A 22,911-nucleotide genomic window follows, 5' to 3' on the forward strand; every position below is an offset into this window, starting at 1 on the left:
TGTGATCCATGTGATGGACCAACCCCAGTTTAAAATAGCTGGATTTTTAGTCCTGTAATATGGAAAGGATCTGGCTGTATTCTGCAGTGCCAACAAGCAAATGGAGCAGAAAAACTGTGTTCTCTGGATTGCTTTTAAAGCAAGCAAGTAATCAGGATTAAGATCTCAAAAAAATTATTCCTGGCCCCCGATACCTGGGGTTATGTCTAGAAATATCTGTAATAGGCAGCAGGGGCAGACAGAACTGGAATGGACCGTCTTGCTGTATGCACTGATGTCTGCCACTGCCTGCCTGCCTAGCACTGATATCTATGCAGCTTTATTAGTCCTCAGAAGGACTGTTATTTGGGATGGATATGTGTATTATATATGGTATACCCACACTAAGTATGAAGCAAACAAATCTCACCCTAGCTCAGCAGCAACACTCCCTACACTGACTGATTCCGGAGCTGACTGTGACGAGCATGCGGCACCAGGTCTGATATAGACCTGAAGACACTGTGCGGCCAGCCAATCACTGTGATGCCACAATCAACATGGCTGCGGCAATACAGTGTGTGGCAGACAATCCCTGCATGTTCATTGGCTCTCTAAAGAGCACCAAACATGCAGGGTGGGGACCCGGGCTCCCGTCGAGCAACCCCGGAAATACTTGGCGAGCTCCGAGCATCTCGAGCAGTGAGATGCTTAGGCTTGCACCAAGTAGTGGCGAGTATTCTCGCTCATCACTATCCCACAGTTGATTTCATCAAACCAAGCTGCCTGCCTATTGCAAATTCAGTCTTCCCAGCCTGGTGCAGGGCTACAATTTTGTTTCTGGTGTCCTTCAACAGCTCTTTGGTCTTCACCATAGTGGAGTTTGGAGTGTGACTGAGGTTGTGGACAGGTGTCTCTTATACCGATAACAAGTTCAAACAGGTGTCATTACTGCAAGTAACGAGTGGAGGACAGAGGAGCCTCTTAAAGAAGAAGTTACAGGTCTTGCAAGTTTTTAGGTGACCAAATACTTATTTTCCACCATATTTTGCAAAATAAATCTTGCCAAATCAGACAAGGTGATTTTCTGGATTTGTTTTCTCATTTTGACGCTCATAGTTTTTTAAGTGGGAGAACTTGCACAATTGGTCGCTGACTAAATCCTTTTTTTTCCCACTGTATGCAGATTGTAGTATTTCTTTTTCCACCCATGTTTTCGGTTTTGTTTGCCATTTTAAATTATTGGAATCTTTTTAACTGAGTAGGCAATTATTTTCTGCACTTGTTTATATGTTTTCCTCACTCCAATCATCTTCTTGATCAGTTATCTCTCCTTTGGTACAATGTTTGGAGCAAACCATTTTACTCACTGAGCAAGAGGTAAGACCAGCAGGTACAACATTTGCTGCCCTCCTTCTTTAAATTGGGTCCTCTTCCTTCACAGAATGAAGTAAGTCTCTAATTGAGCGCCACACTGCTATTAATTAGAACACCCCCTTTTATTAAATCAGTCAATAACATGTTGTATGATCTTTTCAGCCAAAAACAGTAATTATACACGTTATGTTAGACTGCTGCTATTTTGCACATAACTGTATGCCTGCTTCTATACTTTTCACAACCATATATATATTTAAAAATAATGTTTTTAATAAACAGATGTGTATACAGGTAACGGCTATATACAGAATTATATATGTTAGGTACATACCCAATAGGAATAATGCTGATGAATGCCAAGGCACTAAACACAATAAAGCAGAATCCACTGTACCAATCTAACGTGGCTTGATAGAGCTTGTTGAATCCTGCAGAAGAACTCACTGCCACAATTTCTATCGCCAGCTGTAGTGCAACAAACACTTTGCCTTAAAAAAAAGTTTTGAGATATTAGGTGTACAGGAATCCATGATAACAATTTTAAAGAAAACTTATCCAACTAAAGTCATGCTGTATCACAAAAGGTCACCCTCCTACTCTGCCATGACTAAAGCATAGAATGATAAGGAGGCTGACTTAGATATTTAACCCCTTAGTGACTAAGCTAATTTTGACCTTAATGACCTGGCCTTTTTTAAAAAAAAAATCTGACCAGTGTCACTTTATGTGGTAAAAACTCTGGAACAATTCAACGGATCCCATTGATTCTGAGAATATTTTTTCATGACAAATTGTACTTAATTTTAGTGGTAAATTTTGGTAGATATGATTTGTGTATACTTATAAAAATATTGAAAATTTTACCAAAAAATTAATTCGCTATTTTCAAACTTTTAGGCCTTAAGTTAGATGGTTATACCACACAAAATAGTTAATAAATAACATTTCCCACATGTATACTTTACATCTGCATCATTTTTTAAAAAATGTATTGATTTTTTTTGTTAAGAAGTTAGAAGGGTTCAATGTTGATCAGCAATTTCCCATTTTTCCAACAAAGTTTACAAGACCATTTTTTTTACGGACTGCATCACATTTGAAGTGACTTTGAGGGGCCTATATGACAGAATATACTCAAAAGTGACACCTTCCTTGAAACTGCTCCTCTCAATGAGCTCAAAACCACATTCAAGAAGTTTATTAACTCTTCAGGTGCTTCACAGGAATTAATGGAATGTGGAAGGAAAAAATGAACATTTTACTTTTTTCACAAAAATGTTACTTCAGCCCCAATTTTTTTACTTTCACAAGGGTAACGGGAAAATGAACCCCAAAATTTGTTGTGAAATTTCCCCTGCGTACGCCAATACCCCATATGTGGGGGTAAACTACTGTTTGGTCAAGGTTCGGAAGGGAAGAAGCGCAATTTGACTTTTTGAATGCAAAATTTGCTGGAATAATTAGTGGACACCGTGTGGTGGAAACTAGACCCCCTCAAGGAATGTATCTAGATGTGTGGTGAGCACCTTGAACCCACAGTTGCTTCATAGAAGTTTATAACGTTGAACTGTGAAAGTGAAAAAATAATTTTTTCCTACAAAAATGTTGGTTTAGTCCCAAATATTTCATTTTGACAAGGGTAAAGGAGCAAATTGTACCATACAATTTGTTGTGCAATTTCTCCCTAGTGCACCAATACCTCATATGTGGTCGAAAACTACTCTTCAGGTGCAGTGTAAAGCTTAGAATGGAAGAAGCGCTATATTGGAGTTCAGATTTTGCTGGACTGGTTTTAGGGTTGCCATGTCACATTGGCAGAGCCTCTGAGGTGTCAGAATAGCAGAAACCCCCCCCCCCTTAAGTGAAGTTAATTTACAAACTACACCTCTCAATGATTTAATCTAGGGGTGCAGTGAGCATGTTGGTACCACGTGTACCTCACCGAAATTTAAACCATTCGGCGGTGAAGAAGGAATATATATAATCATATTTTTACCCCTAAAATGTTTTTTTAGCCTCAATTTTTTTATTTTTATAAGGGCTAATAGCACTTTACTTCTCAGTTTGTTGTGCAATTTCTTCTGAATACGCCAATATCCTACATTTGATCAGGAACTACTTTAGAGGCACAGTGCAAAACTCAGAAGGCAAGGAGCGCCATACTATAGTGCAGATTTTACTGTTATGGTTTGCCGATGCCATGTCCCACTGGGAAAGTGGACTTTGAGGGGCCTATGTATTGGAAACTCCTCAAAAGTGATACCATTTTAAAAACTACACTCCTCAAATACTTTAAAACTAATGGCAGGAAATTGTTTAACCCTTCAGTTGCTATGCAGGAATTAATGCACAGTGGAATGGAAAAAAAAAAATGTTACCTCTAAAATCTTGCTTTTCTCACTGAAAGCGGTAACATCAAAAAGTGGACCTCACAGTTTGAGTGTGCCGATACCCCACATGTAGTTAAAAAGTTCTGCTTGGACAAACTGCAGGACTTGGAGCGGAAGGAGCAATATTTGAATTATGGAATACAAATTTGGCAGAAAGTGATTGCAGGCACCATATTACATTTGCAGGGCCTAAACAGCAGAAACCCCTAAAACTGACCTCATTTTGGAAACTACACTCTGTTAGGGTTGGCATATTACACTAAATAAAATGTAAGTTAAAGTGCAATCGCAACCCGAGGTCCACCGTGCAGAGAAGAACCCTGCTGCTAGTGAATAATGACAGAACAAAACAGCGAGCGTTCCTTAAACATAATATGTTAGCGCCACACAGGGTGATGGGAACACCGAGTACCAAGTACTGCACTTAGTTTGCTAAATGCTAAACCCTGTTCACGTCATAGGGACGGTAGCATGAAGATTGGGCTAGCTCTGCAACTAAACTGTGCTAACTGCACACACAAATGGAGCAGATGCTAAGCCAACAGAAAGAACTCTTATGATGCTAGATCCAATACCCTGCCACCTTCACTGTGAAGTATAGCGTAAGGGTTGAGATTGTTCTGTAACTGAACTGTGCTAAACGCACACAAGACCGAAACAGATGCTAAGCCAAGTGGCTAGAAACTCCAATCCTGACACTGCTGAACCTGTGCCTGACCGGCATCCAAGGCATGTAGCAGACTAGAGACTCAGGCCGAGAGCCATGGGTACGGCACCGCGTAAGTGTGCAACCTGCCTGCCAACGTGTACAGGCTCAAAGCCAAGACAGACACTCAAATGTGCAGACAGAGTGGTAGAGTAGTCACCCACACACACTAAACGTAAATGACACTAGTGCTCCCACGTGGGCCGCTGAGAGCCTTTTATACGCTAGGCTCCATCCCAAACACTCATGCCCAGATGGCTGAGACATCGCCCGCGGGCCAATCCGGAGCTGCCACATCATCAGAACAGCTAATGTCCAGCCACCAATAAGAAGACGCCACATCACAGACATGCTCAGTAAGGTGATCTGGACTTAGACTCCAGAGCGCAAGGCTCCACCCGTATTTCACTGGTTACCATAGACTTGGTTGAAGAGCCAGCAGTAACCAAACGTATACCACGAGCCTGAGCAAGACGCTGGGACCGACGTCTGTGCTGAGCTGCAACTGCTGCGGCCGAACCTGAATGGGAGACCGCAGAACCAGATAATGCCCGGGATCTATCCCGGGTAGTGGGAGAATCCCAATGCCTAACACACCTCAAGGATTTTATTCAGGGGTATAATGAGCATTTTGAACCCACAGGTACAATACAGGTCATCATATTGAATATGTCATCATTAGTGTTGAGCGCAAGTACTCGCTACTCGAATATGCATTGGGTGCTCGGTTATGCACCTTGTATTGTGGGTGCTCAAGTGACATGCTCGAGTCCCCGTCCTGAATATTTCAGGGCGGATCAACACCCAAAAAATCATGCAGCAATTGACTGTTTATGGCAAGCAATCACTTCAAATTATTGTTTGGCTGCTCAACAGCCACGAAACATGCGGGGCGGAGACTCGAGCATATCACTGGATCATCCGCAATACTTGGTGCATATCTGAGTACACGATGCAAACGTGAGCACTTGCGCTCAACACTACTTGTCATATCGTCAACATTTTTTTTTTTACTTTTTAAAAAACCCTATCTCAATAAGCCCATCCTCAACCCTAATGGTAAAGAATGAAAGAAATAAAAATGATAACATAAAAGAAAATCTGACTAATGGGATAGGGTCTATCACAGTTATCAAAAGGAATCAATAGGGAAAAAAACGCCGCTGCTGGGTGTCAGCCAGCACATCTCTGCTGGCGCATTGATGATGCATCCGCCATTTTTTTTTCATGAAGAGGAGGCCGAGGGCAGGGGGAAGGAGCAGGAGGTGGAGGTACCGGAGGGGGACTTGGGGACATAATTTCTCTTTCCTCTGACATGTATATCATGTCAGAAGAGAGAGAAATTATTTTAACAGCAGGCACACATGTTTTTTTAACGGCGATCACGTGATTGGGGACCGGAAAATCCAGCTCTGATTGTGGTCTTGAGGGTCTCAGCTATGAACAACTCTGCATAATAAAAGTGTAGGTGCTAAATAAAAATAATAAAAGTACCCTCAGAAAGAAAAAAAAACATTGCAAAATGCACTGCATTATAGTGTAAATATATGGTAGCCTACCCATCATTGTTATTCATGTATAGCACTGTGACATCTTACCATACGAGGAGCCTTGAATTTGCTTCGATATCATTGATCTGATGGTTGGTGTAGGGATTAATGAAAATATCATCACTATTCGAGCTGAGAAGTATATTAAAAAATATATCAATGCAAAAATACTTCAGAAGAATAGTGCAGCATATAATTTCCTAACTTTCAGCTGAAAAAAAATGTAATTATTCCAATTATGATTAAATTGTCAGTTAAAGGAAAGTACAGTAAATACTTGTTCATAAATAATTTAGGATGTAAAGACATGCTTGGAACGTTCATGGAACATACCGTATTTTGCGGTTTATAAGACTCACCCGATTATAAGACGCACCCCAAATTTTGAAGAGAAAAATAGGAAAAAAACTTTTTTAAAATAAAATGGTGGTGCTTCTTGCAACCCATGCGTCTTATTGATTACTGGGGGGGTGGCTGCGGTGAAGCGGGGTCCTAGGGTCGCTGCTGGAGGAGGCAAGAGTAGAGCATGGCTGCAGGCCACAGGCTGGGAAGAGGGGGTGTTTGGATGTGTACTGCTGTGGGTGTTCGGTAATGTGGGGGCTCTGCTGACATTTTGTGAAAGCCCAGAGCCTCCGCACTTACATGGTTTACTATGCGGTGGACTCTGGGAAAACGGCGCAGTTGGAGATCTTGGCATTGAGATATCATCTCCCAAGATCTTGGTGCCGAGATCTCCATCTGCGCGCGCCACCCCTGGCAGCCATTTTCCCGGAGTCCACCACATAGTAAACCATGTAAGTATGGGGGCACTGGGCTTTCACAAAATATCGGCGGAGTTCAAGCACCACCGAACACCCGCAGCAGCGCACATCTGAACACTCCCTCATCCCTGCCTGCAGCAACGCTCCACTCTTGCCTCCTCCAGCAGCGGCCCTGGGACCCTGCTCCACCGCGACCGGTAAGATATATCCGCATTATAAGATGCACCCTCATTTTCCCCCAAAATTTGGAGGAAAAAAGTGCGTCTTATAATCCGAAAAATACGGTATGTAATGTCTTGCTATCTGGAAAAAAAAGCAAAAGCGTAAATAAGGCTATGTTCACACGTTGCATTTTTGCTTCATTTTATTGCAGCTTATTATGCAAGTTAAGAGCTGCTTTTTACAGTACCAGCAAAAGTTATGAAAGTTCAGAAATCTTATTCTTGATTTTTATTCCTTGACTGAATTGGAAAATTACAGCGTTTTTTAAATCTGCAGCATGTCATTTCTTTCAGTGTTTTTGCAGATTATTTTTCTCACCCATAGAAAATAATGAGTGCATAAATGCAACTAAGCTTTTTTTCACCGAAAAATGGGCAATTTGAACATTTTTAGCTCCAACAGAGTAGTTTTTGGCTGCTGAAAAATACGTTGCAAAATGCAACGTGAACATAGCCTAAAATTTCATATGCACAATTTCCAAAAATTCTGTGCAGGTCCTTTTGTTACTCTAGTTTATATTTGAATTCCCCTGTATGTGAAGTGTTTCACTACTTGTTGAATGATATATACTTACCAATATAATACATGTATGTTGAGCGCACAAAGCCCATGATTAGAAGTCCGGAACCAAATGAAATGATTCCAATAGTAATTAATCCCAAATCGCCTGTATAGCGAGAAAAAATTAAAACGCCTAGAAAGCTGGTGATGTAGGTCATGTACGCAGCGGCATTGCCATAGCCAACGTATACAGGACCCCAATTTAGAGGCTTCTTTAGTACAAACACATTGATTATATCATTAGTTCCTGCAGAAGCAACATTAATAAGTATTGCACTGGCAAACAATGTAATAAGAATGAGCTTTGATGGTGCTTTAAGAACAGAATTTTCGGCCTTGTCCTCTTGTACAGTTCTATTTCTAGAGTCTTTTAAAACTCTGGAGGTCTCCGAATTATAATCTTCTGGTGCCCTCAGAACAAAAATGCAGTATAGGACACAAAATGCGTAGCCACCAATGCTACAGAACATAAGAATAGTTCCTTGATGGCTTGTTATATGTAAAAGCAAAAATAAATATCCTGATACCAAGCTGCCTACAAATCCAGCTAATCCATACACCATTTCAATAATAATAAGTTTAAGAGATCGTCTTCTTTCAGAAGAACATGAAGCAGCCCAAGCCGTAACACCGGACCAATAGGTTGTGAACCAGCCTGTTAATCCATTCAGTGCTGCAGATCCAAACATCACTTCCACTGGCCATTCCCAGATGATGACAAACAATAAAAACATTCTTGATAGGAGGTATCCGAGCAATGGCACACATATAGTGACTTTCCTGCTCGTCTTGTCTCCAATTTTTGCTATGAGATAGGCAGACAGAAGAGGCGTTAATCCAATGATGATGTTATAAATGAAGTAGAAGTTCAAGATGGCTTTCTGTAGCATGTCATCTCTACTAGAGTTGGATGGAACATCTTGGCTGTTGATGGATGTGTTGTAATAATTCCTTACCACCATAAGCAGTGCTGTGTCATAGAAGGAGCTCGCAATCTGAGCCCCTGCAACTACTGGCTCAATCCACATCCGAGACATCTCTGTAGTATTGCAGATAATTTGTCTAAAGAGGACCTATCACAAGAGAAAAACAAAAGAATGGCAACATAAATTATAAAAAATGTTCCAAATACATATCATTAACAGAACAGCGGAATTCCAAACTTTAATTTGTGGAATTTTGATAACCTTGAGTTTTCCTCCACTGGGACTCAACTGTGATGGCATCTGATTCTATAAAGGCTAGGTGAGAAATTCTGGACTAAGGTCTAAGGGGTAACATTTCTCCTTACCTTGGCATGCCAGAGTCAGTATGTCACTCTCCACAAGGAGAAATGTTACCCCTTAAACCTTGGTCCAGAGCCTACCATCTAATCAAATCAGTTCTCATACTTCGCAATGATGAGGGCCAATAACCCAAAACACTGTGCCTGAAAATTGAGGTTCTGATTTGGCTTTTATCCTAAGTCATATTGCAGGACTCATTAAAAAGTCGATAGTGACTTATAGGATTTCTGCTTCCAACAGGTGGCGCTATAGAGTTCAAGTTCTCTTCCTCTTTGAAGAGGCAATTTGCATATCAAAACTAGTGACTTCATTTGCTAGTGCATCCGAACAGTATTTCACAAAAAAGTACATCAAATTGAAAAATCAGAAAAAGCAGCCATACTTATCGATACCTGCTCACAATACCAATATACTGCAGGGTGCAAATAATAGGCGGAGGCAGCACGGGTGCAAAGTGCTGATGAACAACCATATGCCTAGTGTCCATGTGCAGGGGCATGTATTATAGATGCACGTGGATAAGGCTTGTGTGAGGTGCCATTCACACTGTACAATGTATTGTGCACCATAACGGCATACAGCTTATTGGCAGCCCCCTGAAGGATGGTCCCTTCTTTTAATTGATTTTCGGCTTTCCAAGCCTGAAGCTGTTAAAAGAAGCTCAAAAGACTTAAAGGGGTTGTCCTCTACTAGAACAAGGCTTCCTCTTCATGTTAAGTTTGTCCAAAGGTGGAGACAGTGAAGCCAGCGCAGATTGAGCGCCGGCATCACATGTCACAACACCGCATCATAGCCCCAGGGAGAGCGAGTTCCGACACCACGGGAACAATGTCATTATGGGAGGTGAATATAAGCTTTATTATTTTATAGGGGCCAAACATTTAGTTTAAGAAGGCTTTGTCCTAGTAGTGGAGTAGTATGGAGAGGACCTTCCTGCTAAAAAATGGTGTATGCACTTTGGCTTAGAGGTCCACAGCATTTATTTATTACCAAATTAGAATATTTTTAAATTTAACCTAAAAAGTTTTCAGTTGGTAAATATAAAGATAGGTATTAAAGAGGTTTTCCAGTTTCTACACATACAGTATTGCTTGAAAATTTGTTAACTCTTCAAAACTTTTCATATTTCTGCATTTAGTTGCCTTAACCCCCAACATTTTTCTCGGATTTTCCTAAATGGTCAGTGCAAATGACAGTCAGTCTTGCATCCATTGAACTTGTGAGTTTTTGTAGAGTTTATGCTTGTGTTTCTTTGCATGAAGTCAGAATAGTCTCCCAGTGCTGCTGTTTTGATGTGAACTGCCTCCCACCCTCATAGATCTTTTGCTTGATGATACTCCAAAGGTTCTCTATAGGGTTGAGGTCAGGGGAAGATGGTGGCCACCCATGAGTTTATCTCCTTTTATGCCTATAGCAGCCAATGACTCAGAGGTATTCTTTGCAGCATGAGATGGTGCATTGTCATGCATGAAGATCATTTTGCTCCTGAAGGCACAATTATGCTTTTTATACCATGGAAGAAAGTTGTCAGTGAGAAACTCTATATACTTTGCAGAGGTCATTTTCACACCTTCAGGAACCTTAAAGGGCCCTACCAGCTGTTTCTCCATGATTCCAGCCCAAAACATGACTCCTCCACCTCCTTGCTGAGGTCGCAGCCTTGTTGGGACATGGTGGCCATCCACCAACCATCCACTACTTCATCCATCTGGACCATCCAGGGTTGCTCGACACTCATCAGTAAACAAGACTCTTTGAATGTACAGTACAGACCAAAAGTTTGGACACACCTTCTCATTTAAAGATTTTTCTGTATTTTCATGACCATGAAAATTGTATATTCACACTGAGGGCATCAAAACTATGAATTAACACATGTGGAATTAAAGCTCTTGATGAGCTTCAAGAGGTAGTCCCTGGGAATGGTCTTCCAACAATCTTGAAGGAGTTCCCAGAGAAGCTTAGTGCAGCGCCCCAGAGTCCTGGTCGTTGCAGTGATGTCATTCTTCCACCAAGGGGAGTGATATTACGTCTGATGGCAATAAAGGAGATCTTCCAACCAGGTATCACAAACCATACACCACACTTCACACTCCAGACCACCAGGGGGAGCCTTGCTCCTATCTACTAGGGCACTCCTCACAGAAGGGTAAAACTGGTGGGCTGGATAGAAAGTTAGAGAGAAGCTGACTGGGTTTTGCCCAGGCAACACCTGTCAGGCAGATAGGGGGAAAGGAGGAACATCTGGAAGTATCTGGATAGGTTCACGATTGTATATTTGGATGATATTTTGATCTTTTCGGATGATTGGGAGTCTCATGTGAAGCATGTCAGGATGGTATTCCAGGTCCTTCGTGCTAATGCGTTGTTTGTGAAGGGGTCTAAATGCCTCTTTGGAGTTCAGAAGGTTTCCTTTTTGGGCTTCATTTTTTCCCCTTCTACTATCGAGATGGATCCTGTTAAAGTTCAGGCCATTTATGATTGGACTCAACCTACATCTGTGAAGAGTCTTCAGAAGTTCCTGGGCTTTGCTAATTTTTACCGTCGCTTCATCGCTAATTTTTCTAGTGTGGTTAAGCCTTTGACTGATTTGACGAAGAAAGGCGCTGATGTGGTGAATTGGTCACCTGCGGCCGTTGAGGCTTTTCAGGAGTTTAAACGTTGTTTTACTTCGGCCCCTGTGTTGCATCAGCCAGATGTTTTGCTCCCTTTTCAGGTCGAGGTTGATGCTTCTGAGATTGGGCAGGGGCTGTTTTGTCTCAGAGAAGTTCTGATGGCTCTTTGATGAAGCCATGTGCTTTCTTTTCTAGAAAGTTTTCGCCTGCTGAGCGTAATTATGATGTCGGCAATCGGGAGTTGTTGGCTATGAAGTGGGCATTCGAGGACTGGTGACATTGGCTTGAGGGAGCCAAACATCGCGTGGTGGTCCTGACTGATCGCAAGAATCTGACTTACCTCGAGTCCGCCAAGCGGTTGAATCCTAGACAGGCTCGATGGTCACTGTTTTTCTCCCGTTTCGATTTTGTGGTCTCATACCTTCCGGGATCTAAGAATGTGAAGGCTGATGCCCTTTCTAGGAGTTTTTTGCCTGATTCTCCGGGAGTCCCTGAGCCGACTGGTATTCTCAAAGAGGGGGTGATTCTGTCTGCCATCTCCCCTGATTTGCGGCGGGTGCTGCAGGAGTTTCAGGCTGATAGACCTGACCGCTGTCCAGTGGAGAAACTGTTTGTCCCTGATAGATGGACTAGTAGGGTTATTTCTGAGGTTCATTGATCAGTATTGGCTGGTCATCCTGGGATTTTTGGTACCAGAGATTTGGTTGCTAGGTCCTTTTGGTGGCCTTCCTTGTCACGGGATGTGCGTTCTTTTGTGCAGTCCTGCGGGACTTGTGCTCGGGCCAACCCTTGCTGTTCTCGTGCCAGTGGGTTGCTTTTGCCTTTGCCTGTCCCGAAGAGGCCCTGGACGCATATTTCCATGGATTTTATTTCAGATCTCCCTGTCTCTCAAAGGATGTCTGTCATCTGGGTGGTTTGTGATCGGTTTTCTAAGATGGTCCATTTGGTACCCTTGCCTAAATTGCCTTCCTCCTCTGATTTGGTTCCATTATTTTTTCAGCATGTGGTTCGTTTGCATGGCATTCCGGAGAACATTGTATCAGACAGAGGTTCCCAGTTTGTTTCTAGGTTTTGGCGGTCCTTTTGTGCTAAGATGGGCATTGATTTGTCTTTTTCTTCAGCGTTCCATCCTCAGACAAATGGCCAAACCGAACGAACAAATCAGACCTTGGAAACCTATATGAGATGCTTTGTTTCTGCTGATCAGGATGATTGGGTGACCTTCTTGCCATTGGCCGAGTTCGCCCTTAATAATCGGGCTAGTTCGGCTACTTTGGTTTCACCTTTTTTTTGTAATTCTGGTTTTCATCCTCGTTTTTCTTCAGGGCAGGTTGAGCCTTCTGACTGTCCTGGTGTGGATTCTGTGGTGGACAGGTTGCAGCAAATTTGGACTCACGTGGTGGACAATTTGATGTTGTCTCAGGAGAAGGCGCAACGTTTTGCTAACCGCCGTCGCTGTGTTGGTCCCCGACTTCGTGTTGGGGATTTGGTTTGGTTGTCTTCTCGTTATGTTCCTATGAAGGTTTCTTCTCATAAGTTCAAGCCTCGTTTCATTGGTCCCTATAAGATTTCTGAAATTATCAATCCTGTGTCGTTTCGTTTGGCCCTTCCTGCTTCTTTTGCCATCCATAATGTGTTCCATAGGTCGTTGTTGCGGAGATATGTGGTGCCTATGGTTCCTTCCGTTGATCCTCCTGCTCCGGTGTTGGTTGAGGGGGAGTTGGAGTATGTGGTGGAGAAGATTTTGGATTCTCGTATTTCGAGACGGAAGCTTCAGTACCTGGTTAAATGGAATGGCTATGGTCAGGAGGATAATTCCTGGGTTGTTGCCTCCGATGTCCATGCTGCCGATTTGGTTCGTGCCTTTCATTTGGCTCGTCCTGATTGGCCTGGGGGCTCTGGTGAGAGTTCGGTGACCCCTCCTCAAGGGGGGGTACTGTTGTGAATTCCGTTCTTGGGCTCCCTCCTGTGGTCATGAATGGTACTTTGGTGAGTTCTGTCCTTGGACACCCTCTGGTGGCTTTGAGTGGAACTGCTGATCTTTGAGTTTGGCTTTCTCAGCTGCCCTCGCTTATTGCTTCTGCTGGCTTCCCTACTTAACTCTGCCCAGGTCGTTAGTTCATGCCAGCTGTCAATGTCTCAGTACTGGTTCAGATCTCTCTTGGATTTCTCAGATGACCTGTCTACTCCAGCGGAAGCTAAGTCCCTGCTAGTTCATTTGCTGTTCATTAGTTTTTGAATATATTTCTCAGTACATGCTATGTTTCAAGTCCAGCTTGCTATTATGATATTTTCTTGCTAGCTGGAAGCTCTGGGGGTGCAGAGCTGCACCTCCACACCGTGAGTCGGTGTGGAGGTCTTTTTGCACACTCTGCGTGGTTTTTGTAGTTTTTAATACTGACCGCATAGTTCCCTTTCCTATCCTCTGTCTATCTAGAGAAGATTTGGCCTCCTTTTCTAAAATCTGTTTCATTCCTGTGTTTGTCACTTCCCTCTTAACTCACAATCAATATTTGTGGGGGGCTACCTCTACTTTGGGGAATTTCTCTGAGGCAAGGTAGGCTGCTATTTCTATCTTTAGGGGTAGTTAGCTCTTAGGCTGTGAAGAGGCATCTAGGGAGAGTTAGGCACGCTCCACGGCTATTTCTAGTGTGTGTGATAGGATTAGGGATTGCGGTCAGTAGAGTTACCACCTCCTCAGAGCTTGTCCCAGGTTTTCTGTTTTAACCATCAGGTCATTTCGGGTGCTCCTAACCACCAGGTCCATAACAGGGACCAGCCCCGCTCAAGCTGTCTCCTTCTGAGGTGCAAAATCCCAGTAGCCAGAACACCAAGGGAGTGTGGACCTCTACACCTTATGTCAGAGACCGGCAGGACAGCTAATTGCAGGTTACCTGTCTGCACCTACACCCAGGAGGCACGGTGACACCTACAGAGCCGGGTTATTTAAGAGACCCTATAAACAGGCTCAAGTCACCAGTCATACGGGTGTTGTCCTATCCTATATGGGGGACAGAGAGAACGAAACACCACATCTGTGAGACCCTTATGTGAAGCCATAGGCAGTAAGGAACTACACCACAGCAGCGCAAGGGAAGGCTACTGATTTCCACCTGGACAAAGGGACTCTGGACTTGCCTCCAAACCGGCCGGATTCTGCCTGCCCTGTGATCTGTTGCCCTGGACTGTAGATGCTGAAGTCTTCAGTAAAGGTAAAGAGACTGCAACCTTGTGTCCTTGTTCTTCATCGCGCCTCTCATCATACCACCATCCATACGCCAGGAAGCCCTGGGGACATACTTCACCTGTGGAAAGGTATACCATCTTGCTGCCATAACACCACCCCAGCGGACCCCTAAGCAGCGTCGGTCACCCTGACCGAATTCCACAGGTGACGTCATGAACTTCCCCTTTAAAGACCTTTCCCAAAACCATAAAAACTCTGTTCCTTTTATTGGACGTCCCTCAAAGGGCCACGGAGCGGGTCAGCCACCGTGACATCCCCCGAACTGAAGGACCCAGTGCCGAGTACCCCACTGCCCTTGCGTGGAAGCGATCCATTAGCACTTGTTGGCCCTTTTGCCTTCACTCTGCGGTCCAGCTCACCCCAAACCATCTTGATTGGGTTCAGGTCTGGTGACTGTAGAGGCCAGGTCATCTGGCGTAGAACCCCATCACTCTCCTTCTTGGTCAAATAGCCCTTACACAGCCTGGAGGTGTGTTTGGGGTCATTGTCCTGTTGAAAAATAAATGATGGTCCAACTAAACGCAAACCGAATGGAATAGCATGCCGCTGAAAGATGGTGTGATAGCCATGCTGGTTCAGTATGCCTTCAATTTTTAATAAATCCCCAACAGTGTCACCGGCAAAGCACCCCCACACCATCACACCGCCTCCTCCATGCTTCATGGTGGGAACCAGGCATGTAGAGTCCATCCGTTCACCTTTTCTGCGTCGCACAAAGACATGGTGGTTGGAAACAAAGATCTCAAATTTGGACTCATCAGAACAAAGTACAGATTTCCACTGGTCTAATGTCCATTCACTGTGTTCTTTAGCCCAAACAAGTCTCTTATGCGTGTTTCCTGGCCTTAGCAGTGGTTTCCTAGCAGCTATTTTACCATGAAGGCCTGCTGCATAAAGCCTCCTCTTAACAGTTGTTGTATAGATGTGTCTGCTGCTAGAACTCAGTGTGGCATTGACCTGGTCTCTAATCTGATCTGCTGTTAACCTGCGATTTCTGAGGCTGGTGACTCGGATAAACGTATCCTCAGAAGCAGAGGTGACTCTTGGTCTTCCTTTCCTGGGGCGGTCCTCATGTGAGCCAGTTTCTTTGTAGCGCTTGATGGTTTTTGCCACTGCACTTGGGGACACTTTCAAAGTTTTCCCAATTTTTCGGACTGACTGAACTTCATTTCTTAAAATAATGATGGCCACTCGTTTTTCTTTACTTAGCTGCTTTTTTCTTGCCATAATACAAATTCTAACAGTCTATTCAGTGGTACTATCAGCTATGTATCCACCAGACATCTGCACAACACAACTGATGGTCCCAACCCCATTTATAAGGCAAGAAATCCCACTTATTAAACCTGACAGGGCACACCTGTGAAGTGGAAACCATTCCCGGTGACTACCTCTTGAAGCTCATCAAGAGAATGCCAAGAGTGTGCAAAACAGTCATCAAAGCAAAAGGTGGCTACTTTGAAGAACCAAGAATATAAGACATATTTTCAGTTGTTTCACACTTTTTTGCTAAGTATTTAATTACACATGTGTTAATTCATAGTTTTGATGCCTTCAGTGTGAATGTACTATTCTCATAGTCATGAAAATACAGAAAAATATTTAAATGAGAAGGTGTGTCCAAACTTTTGGTCTGTACTGTACACCAAACATGGACTTCACCAGGAAGTGCATGATAGTGCGGCAAACAGTGCTTCTGATTGGCAGTAAAATCATTATCGCCAATCAGATAACAGCAGGTCACTGATGCTGCGTTCCCAACCAGGACCCTGAACTGCACTGATTACCACTCACACAATTGGAAAAAGCCTCACGGTGCAGCGGCGAGTTCACCGGGAGAAATTTCTGTGAGCCTTTTCTAATTGTGTTAGCGGGGATCATTGCAGTTCATGGTCCTGGTTAGGAATACAGCCTCATTTACTACCGGTAACCTCGATGGCGTCACCGCTAGTCACTGATGCTGCGCTCGCAGCAGCTTATTCATTAGTGGTTTTCAGCCTGAACAGTCGCATCTTGGCACCGTCCAAGTTGAAAACTATTTATTCCCAGACATGGATTACAGCGTGGGACAGAGCGTTGGACAGGTGAGGTATATTGTTGTATTTCTATTTTTATTTTATTACAGGAGACGAGGGATTCAATAGAATGGGTGTTAAGTGAGTATAACTGTGTTTGTTATTTTTAAATAAAAAAGAAAAAGTGTGTTTTGTTTTATTTCAAATAAAAGACTTTATACTTGCTGTGCGTTTATTTGCCATACAACTATGGAATTGGTATTGGATACTAAGCCGTGAGCTTGATGCCACCGGACAATGCAAAGGTGACATCAACCCCACAAATATGAGCCCCTACACTACACTACACTACAGGGCAAATTGGAAGAGCCGGGCCAAGCGCCAGAATTGTCACATTTAATAGATGCGTCCTTTCTGGGTGGCTGCGGGCTGCTATTTTTAGCCTGGGGGGCCAATATCCATGGCTCCTTACCAGCCTGAGACTATCAGCCCTAGCTGTCTGCTTTAGGGGTGAAGGCAATGCTGTTTTTTTAATTATTTATTTGCATAATTTAAAAAAATCGGTGTCTGGACCCCTATATTCTTGATTACCAGCCTTGCTGAATCTGACAGCTGAGATTGCAACATCCAGCTGTGAGTTTTGCCTTTCTGGTTATCAAAAATATAGGGAAACTAACACCGTTCTTTTTATTATTATTTATTTACAGCGCAGGCACCGTCTGATGAATACTCCCATCAACTGCCGTCTGCTCTCGCTGTTATTAACGGCAGCAGGCTTAAGCTGATGGGAGCAGTAGTTCCAGTCAACACCAGTGACCGGATGTAAACTTTTTGCCTCCACCACAGCTGTGAGCTCATGCTGTCATTTGACAGTGCGTAAACCTGTCACAGGTGTCTCAGATAGTACAGACAGTCGCTCTGCATCTGGCTGCAGAAGGTATCTGCGTTTGGCATTGCAAAAGCCTTCTCCTTCTGACTTTTGGACCCAGTGATAGTAACCTGCCATACCAGCACAGTAATAGTAACCATGCCATACCAGCACAGTAATAGTAACTGTCAATACGGTATTCTAAGATAGTGAAGTACCTGACAGCGCCAATTCTTAGGTGAGCACCCATTACCATAGGGCTAAATTGATTTAGAACAACATTTTCTGATGTAAAATAAACATCCATAGGTCCTAAATTGGTATTTGTTGGTTTCCGCAAAATTGGTATGTGAAGCACTCTTTACATCAACTGGGAGACCCACTGGAATTTGTGTTGTTTTTTACAGATCAGAATAGTGGCTAATTTAGTTATTTGCATATCACTCTAGGTTCATATATAAAAGTTGAAGTTAAAGGAACAATGAAATTTCCTCTTTTTTTGAATATTCCCGGAATGTCTTTATTATTAAGATGGAGGAATATGACGAGATAAGACGTCACTCTTGATGGCCGGACTACAATTCTCCTATGGAGAGCATGTTGCGTTCCATGGGACACTTCCGGATGATGAACCGGAAGTGTAACGGCCATTTTGGAGATATGTTCCGCAAGTTATTATGTAGGTTCCGGTGAGTGGTTCCAATTCTCCCCTGGAGAGCATTGTGCATTCCAGGGTAGGCTTCCGGATCATGAACCGGAAGTTCAGCGGTCATTTTTTGATACATGTGCCACAAGACATTATGCGGGTGCCGGTGAGCGGTCGAATGCAAATAGGTGAGTCATTATGATTGGAGAACTCGTTCAAAAGTTTTTTCTGACCAATTAGGAGTTAGCCTATAAAGGCAATTAAACCTGGCGTGGTGATATGACAGCAGAAAGCCCAAGAGTAACAAAGAAAAACCCCTGTTTTTCCTGTAATTAGCAATGTACCCGAGTTGTGTGTAGAGGTCCCCTGAGGATTCAGAGCATTGATGAAACGCATGGGGACGTACATGGACGAGTAGGGCTAATATTGTAAGGGTCAGCTGTGGACTGCCCTTGTAAGTGTGGGAGTCTATGGGGTTAGGGCCACAATAGCCTTTACAGGGCTTAACAGGTTAAGAATACCCCATTCCTCTACATGGACCCCGGCTGTCTGGAAATGAAGGACTGATGGTCTGTGCTTACGCTGCTTATGGGTGAGATCCCTCCATTTTCTTTATAAAACAGTGTGGGAATTAATATGTGCACCCGAGCAAGCAAGTCCATGTTGAGACTACGATTTTTCGTTTGTAGATTGAACATCTTGGATGATGCTGAGATTGTTGGAATAATACCACAGTCTATGATTATATGAATTGGTATCCAATTTAAATGTGGATCAGAATTGGAACAAGTCACAAATAATAGTGTATAGGGACTCTTTGTGAAGAGTATGGAAGTATCCCTATGTTTTTTGCTCCATGTGGACGAATAGTGGATGAGTGAGATTTTATTTGCACTTTATCACTTTCTCTTCTAGGTAGTTTTATTTTATAAGTAAATAAAAGTTATATTTTAATACATTCTCATTGCTGGTAGGTTTTGGACCCAGTGGCAACCTTCCTCCGGCTCTGATTAACAGACCTGGACCTGGGTGTTTATAGACCCATTCTGCTTCAGGGAGTCGCCGGTGATATTCACATTTTTCCCTGTGAAGACTTGGAGCTATAGCAGTCAGTTATCTTCCACTCTTGTGCTGTAGAAGGACATTTGGTGTGTTTGGTGTTACCTCTTTGAGTCTGCTCAAGATCAATTTCTTCCCCCTTGTTTGTCTCCCTTCCTCTCTTTAGTGTACAGTGGGGACTAACCAGTGCTCATCTCCCTTCCCTATTTAAGGCATAGTTCTAGGGATACACAGGGCATAGGTTCCTGTTCCACAATTGGTGTGGAACCAATATAGGGAGGGTAGGGGAGGCAAGGTGTTATTAGATCTGCCTAGGAGTCTCCACTCCCCTTTTATCTAGCATTTGGGCTTCCTTCCCCTCTTCCTTTCGTGTTACACTTAGTCTTCCAACATTGTGCGTGACAGAACAGCGGCTCTCTGACCGGCCGTAATGATTTTACTGTCAATCAGAACAAGTGTTTGCGGCACTGTTATGCACACGACAGCATGGCAAACACTGGATGTTCGGGGCCCACATTTACTTGTATGGGTCCAGGTTCGGGTCTGGGTACTGTTCTGGTACCTGAACTTTTTTTTACCTGTTTGGCCGAACCCGAACATCCAGGGGTCCACCCAAATCTAGTTGTAAAAAAACCCACAACAAAATCTAAAGAACTGCAACCCTCACTTGCCTCAGTTAAGGTCAGTGTTCATGATTCCATCATAAGGAAAACTGGGCAAAATGGCCTGCATGGCAGAGTTCCAAGATGAAAAGCACTGCTGAGCAATAAGAACATAAGTGCTTATGTCAGTTTTGCCAGAAAACATCTAGATGATCCCCAAGACTTATGGGAGAATACCCTGTGGACTGATGAAACAAAAGTTGAACTTTTTGGAAGGTCTATGTCCCATTACATCTGGCATAGAAGTAACACATCATTTCAAAAAAGGAACATCATACCAACAGTAAAATATGGTGGTGGTAATGTGATGGTCTGGGGCTGATTTGCTGCTTCAGGACCTGGAAGACTCGTTATGAAAAATGGAAATGTGAATTCTGCTGTCTACCAACAAATCCTGAATGAGAATGTCTGGCCATCTGCTGATGACCACAAGCTGAAGGGCAGTTGGGTTATGCAGCAGTACAATGAAGCAAAACACACCAGTACGTCCACCTTTAAATGGCCTAACATAACAAACACAAAATTAAGACTTTGGAGTGGCCTAGTCAAAATCCTGACCCTAATGCAGTGGTGTGACCTTAAAAATGCGGTTCATGCTGGGAAAGCCTTCAATGTGGCTGATGTTGTGAATTTGCTTTTTGCTCCCTCTAGTGGTTACTAGTTTTTTGACTCTGGTTTTTCTGTCATTCCTTTTATCCGCACCTGGGTCGTTAGTTAGGGGTGTTGCTATATAAGCTCCCTGGACCTTCAGTTCAATGCCTGGCAACGTAGTTATCAGAGCTAGTCTGCTGTGCTCTTGTCTACTGATCCTGGTTCCAGTTATATCAGCTAAGTCTGCCTTTTGCTTTTTGCTATTTGTTTTGGTTTTGTATTTTTGTCCAGCTTGTTCCAAATCTATATCCTGACCTTTGCTGGAAGCTCTAGGGGGGTTGGTGTTCTCCCCCCGGACCGTTAGACGGTTCGGGGGTTCTTGAATTTCCAGTGTGGATTTTGATAGGGTTTTTGTTGACCATATAAGTTACCTTTCTTTATTCTGCTATCAGTAAGCGGGCCTCTCTGTGCTAAACCTGGTTCATTTCTGTGTTTGTCATTTCCTCTTACCTCACCGTCATTATTTGTGGGGGGCTTCTATCCAGCTTTGGGGTCCCCTTCTCTGGAGGCAAGAAAGGTCTTTGTTTTCCTCTACTAGGGGTAGCTAGATTCTCCGGCTGGCGCGTGTCATCTAGAATCAACGTAGGAATGATCCCCGGCTACTTCTAGTGTTGGCGTTAGGAGTAGATATATGGTCAACCCAGTTACCACTGCCCTATGAGCTGGATTTTTGTATTCTGCAGACTTCCACGTTCCTCTGAGACCCTCGCCATTGGGGTCATAACAGGCTGAATTACAACAATCCTGCAAAGATAAGTGGGAAAAAGTTCCTCTGGAGCATTATAAAAGACTCATTGCCAGTTGCTAATGCTTGATTGCACTTGTTGCTGCTAAGGTATGCCCAAACAGTTATTAGGTTTAGGGGTCAGTCTCTTTTCACACAGGTTTGGATTTCTTTTTACCTTAATAATAAAGACCTTCATTTACAAACTTTATTTTGTTATCTTTGTCTAATATTTAACTTTGTTTGGTGATCTGAAACACATTTAAGCATGACAAACATGCAAAAGAATAGTAAATCAGGAAAGGGCAAACACTTTTTCACAAAACTCTGTATATGAAGGATAGATCCTTGCTTGCACTAGCTGGCACTAGCATCCCACTGCAATTAACATTTACCTTTGTTACTGTACTTTCTTTTCTGACTAAATATCATGAAGTGCCTGCTTTTTGCTAGCTCTAGCCCCTTCCCACTGTGGGCTAGTCCCAAACATTAACTTTATGTTACACTCTACCTGTGATGGCTAACCTATGACATGCTTGCCAGAGGTGACACGACAAGATGTTTTGCTGACACACAGCAAGCTGACAGCATCCTGAGGTGGGGCAACTCTCCTACTGAGATCATGGTGCAAACGGTGGCCATGTTACCTTCGTTAGTGAAGGCTGTTGGGCAGTGAAGCCAGAGCTCTCACGCTCGCTAACTTTACTGTGGACTTGCACCCAGACAGCTGAGAACCCTAGAATTGTGTCTGTCCCAATTGTGTTGACCTGTCAGTGGCAGATAGCTGAACCAAGGTCCATTCCAGTGACTACAGGGAGATAGGAGAGTCATCTCAGGTGTGTGCTACTTACACTCTGTCCATTATCTTAACCCCTTAGTGACCGCCAATATGTCTTTTTACTGACCTGAGATGAAAGATAATAGCATCCCCCGACGGGACGCAATCCAGCAGCTATCAGCTGTCCACCATACCAGACAGCTTCCTGCATCAGACACTATCAGTGTTTGTGCGGCGCCCCAGGGTCCTGGTCGCCGCAGTGGTATTGCTTTCCTCTCGGGGAGAGTGATGCTACGTTTGGAGGCAAAGAAGGATAACTGCATCCAGGTATCACAAACATGCAACACATTTCACACTCCAGACCACCAGGGGGAGCTTCTGCTCCTATTTATTAGGTCACTCCCCACATATATATAACTGATAATCTGTAGGGAAAGTTAGTCAGTTCCTGGCAGAGCTCCAGACAGGAGTTCTGTTAGTTCCAGACCAGAGTCTGAGGAAGACAGAAGGTTAAAGGAGCTGTGCATGCCTTCAGAGCTGCAGCTCCTGGAAAGAGTCATTGGAAGGCAGAATCGTATTGCAGCGAGCATGAAGGAAGTCGAATCATAGAAGAGGATACCAGAAGGGGACCAGCCCCGCTCAAGCTGTCTCCTTCTGAGGCGCAAAATCCCGGTAGCCAGAACACCAAGGGAGTGTGGACCTCTACACCTTATGTCAGAGACCGGCAGGACAGCTAATTGCAGGTTACCTGTCTGCACCTACACCCAGGAGGCACGGTGACACCTACAGAGCCGGGTTATTTAAGAGACCC

The 22,911-nt window shown here is 43.6% G+C and overlaps 1 protein-coding gene across 4 annotated transcripts in view; it reads right to left on the reverse strand.

The window, feature by feature from the left end:
* The window catches only part of LOC143765015 (solute carrier family 46 member 2-like), a 168,697-nt gene that overhangs the window by 23,729 nt on the left and 122,057 nt on the right, over positions 1-22,911 (reverse strand). For 2 of the 4 annotated variants that reach the window (XM_077251261.1, XM_077251253.1), the window contains exons 2-4: positions 7,563-8,622; positions 6,054-6,137; positions 1,691-1,847 (exon numbers count right to left, since the gene is read on the reverse strand). The exons of the other annotated variants lie outside the window; for them this stretch is intronic. In XM_077251261.1, coding sequence (XP_077107376.1) covers positions 1,691-1,847; positions 6,054-6,137; positions 7,563-8,586 — 1,265 coding nt within the window. In that variant the 5' untranslated portion in view covers positions 8,587-8,622. The remainder of the gene's footprint in view (positions 1-1,690; positions 1,848-6,053; positions 6,138-7,562; positions 8,623-22,911) is intronic. 4 annotated transcript variants of the gene reach the window in all.

This window comes from Ranitomeya variabilis, chromosome 1 (assembly GCF_051348905.1).
Source record: "Ranitomeya variabilis isolate aRanVar5 chromosome 1, aRanVar5.hap1, whole genome shotgun sequence".
Lineage (NCBI taxonomy): Eukaryota > Metazoa > Chordata > Amphibia > Anura > Dendrobatidae > Ranitomeya > Ranitomeya variabilis.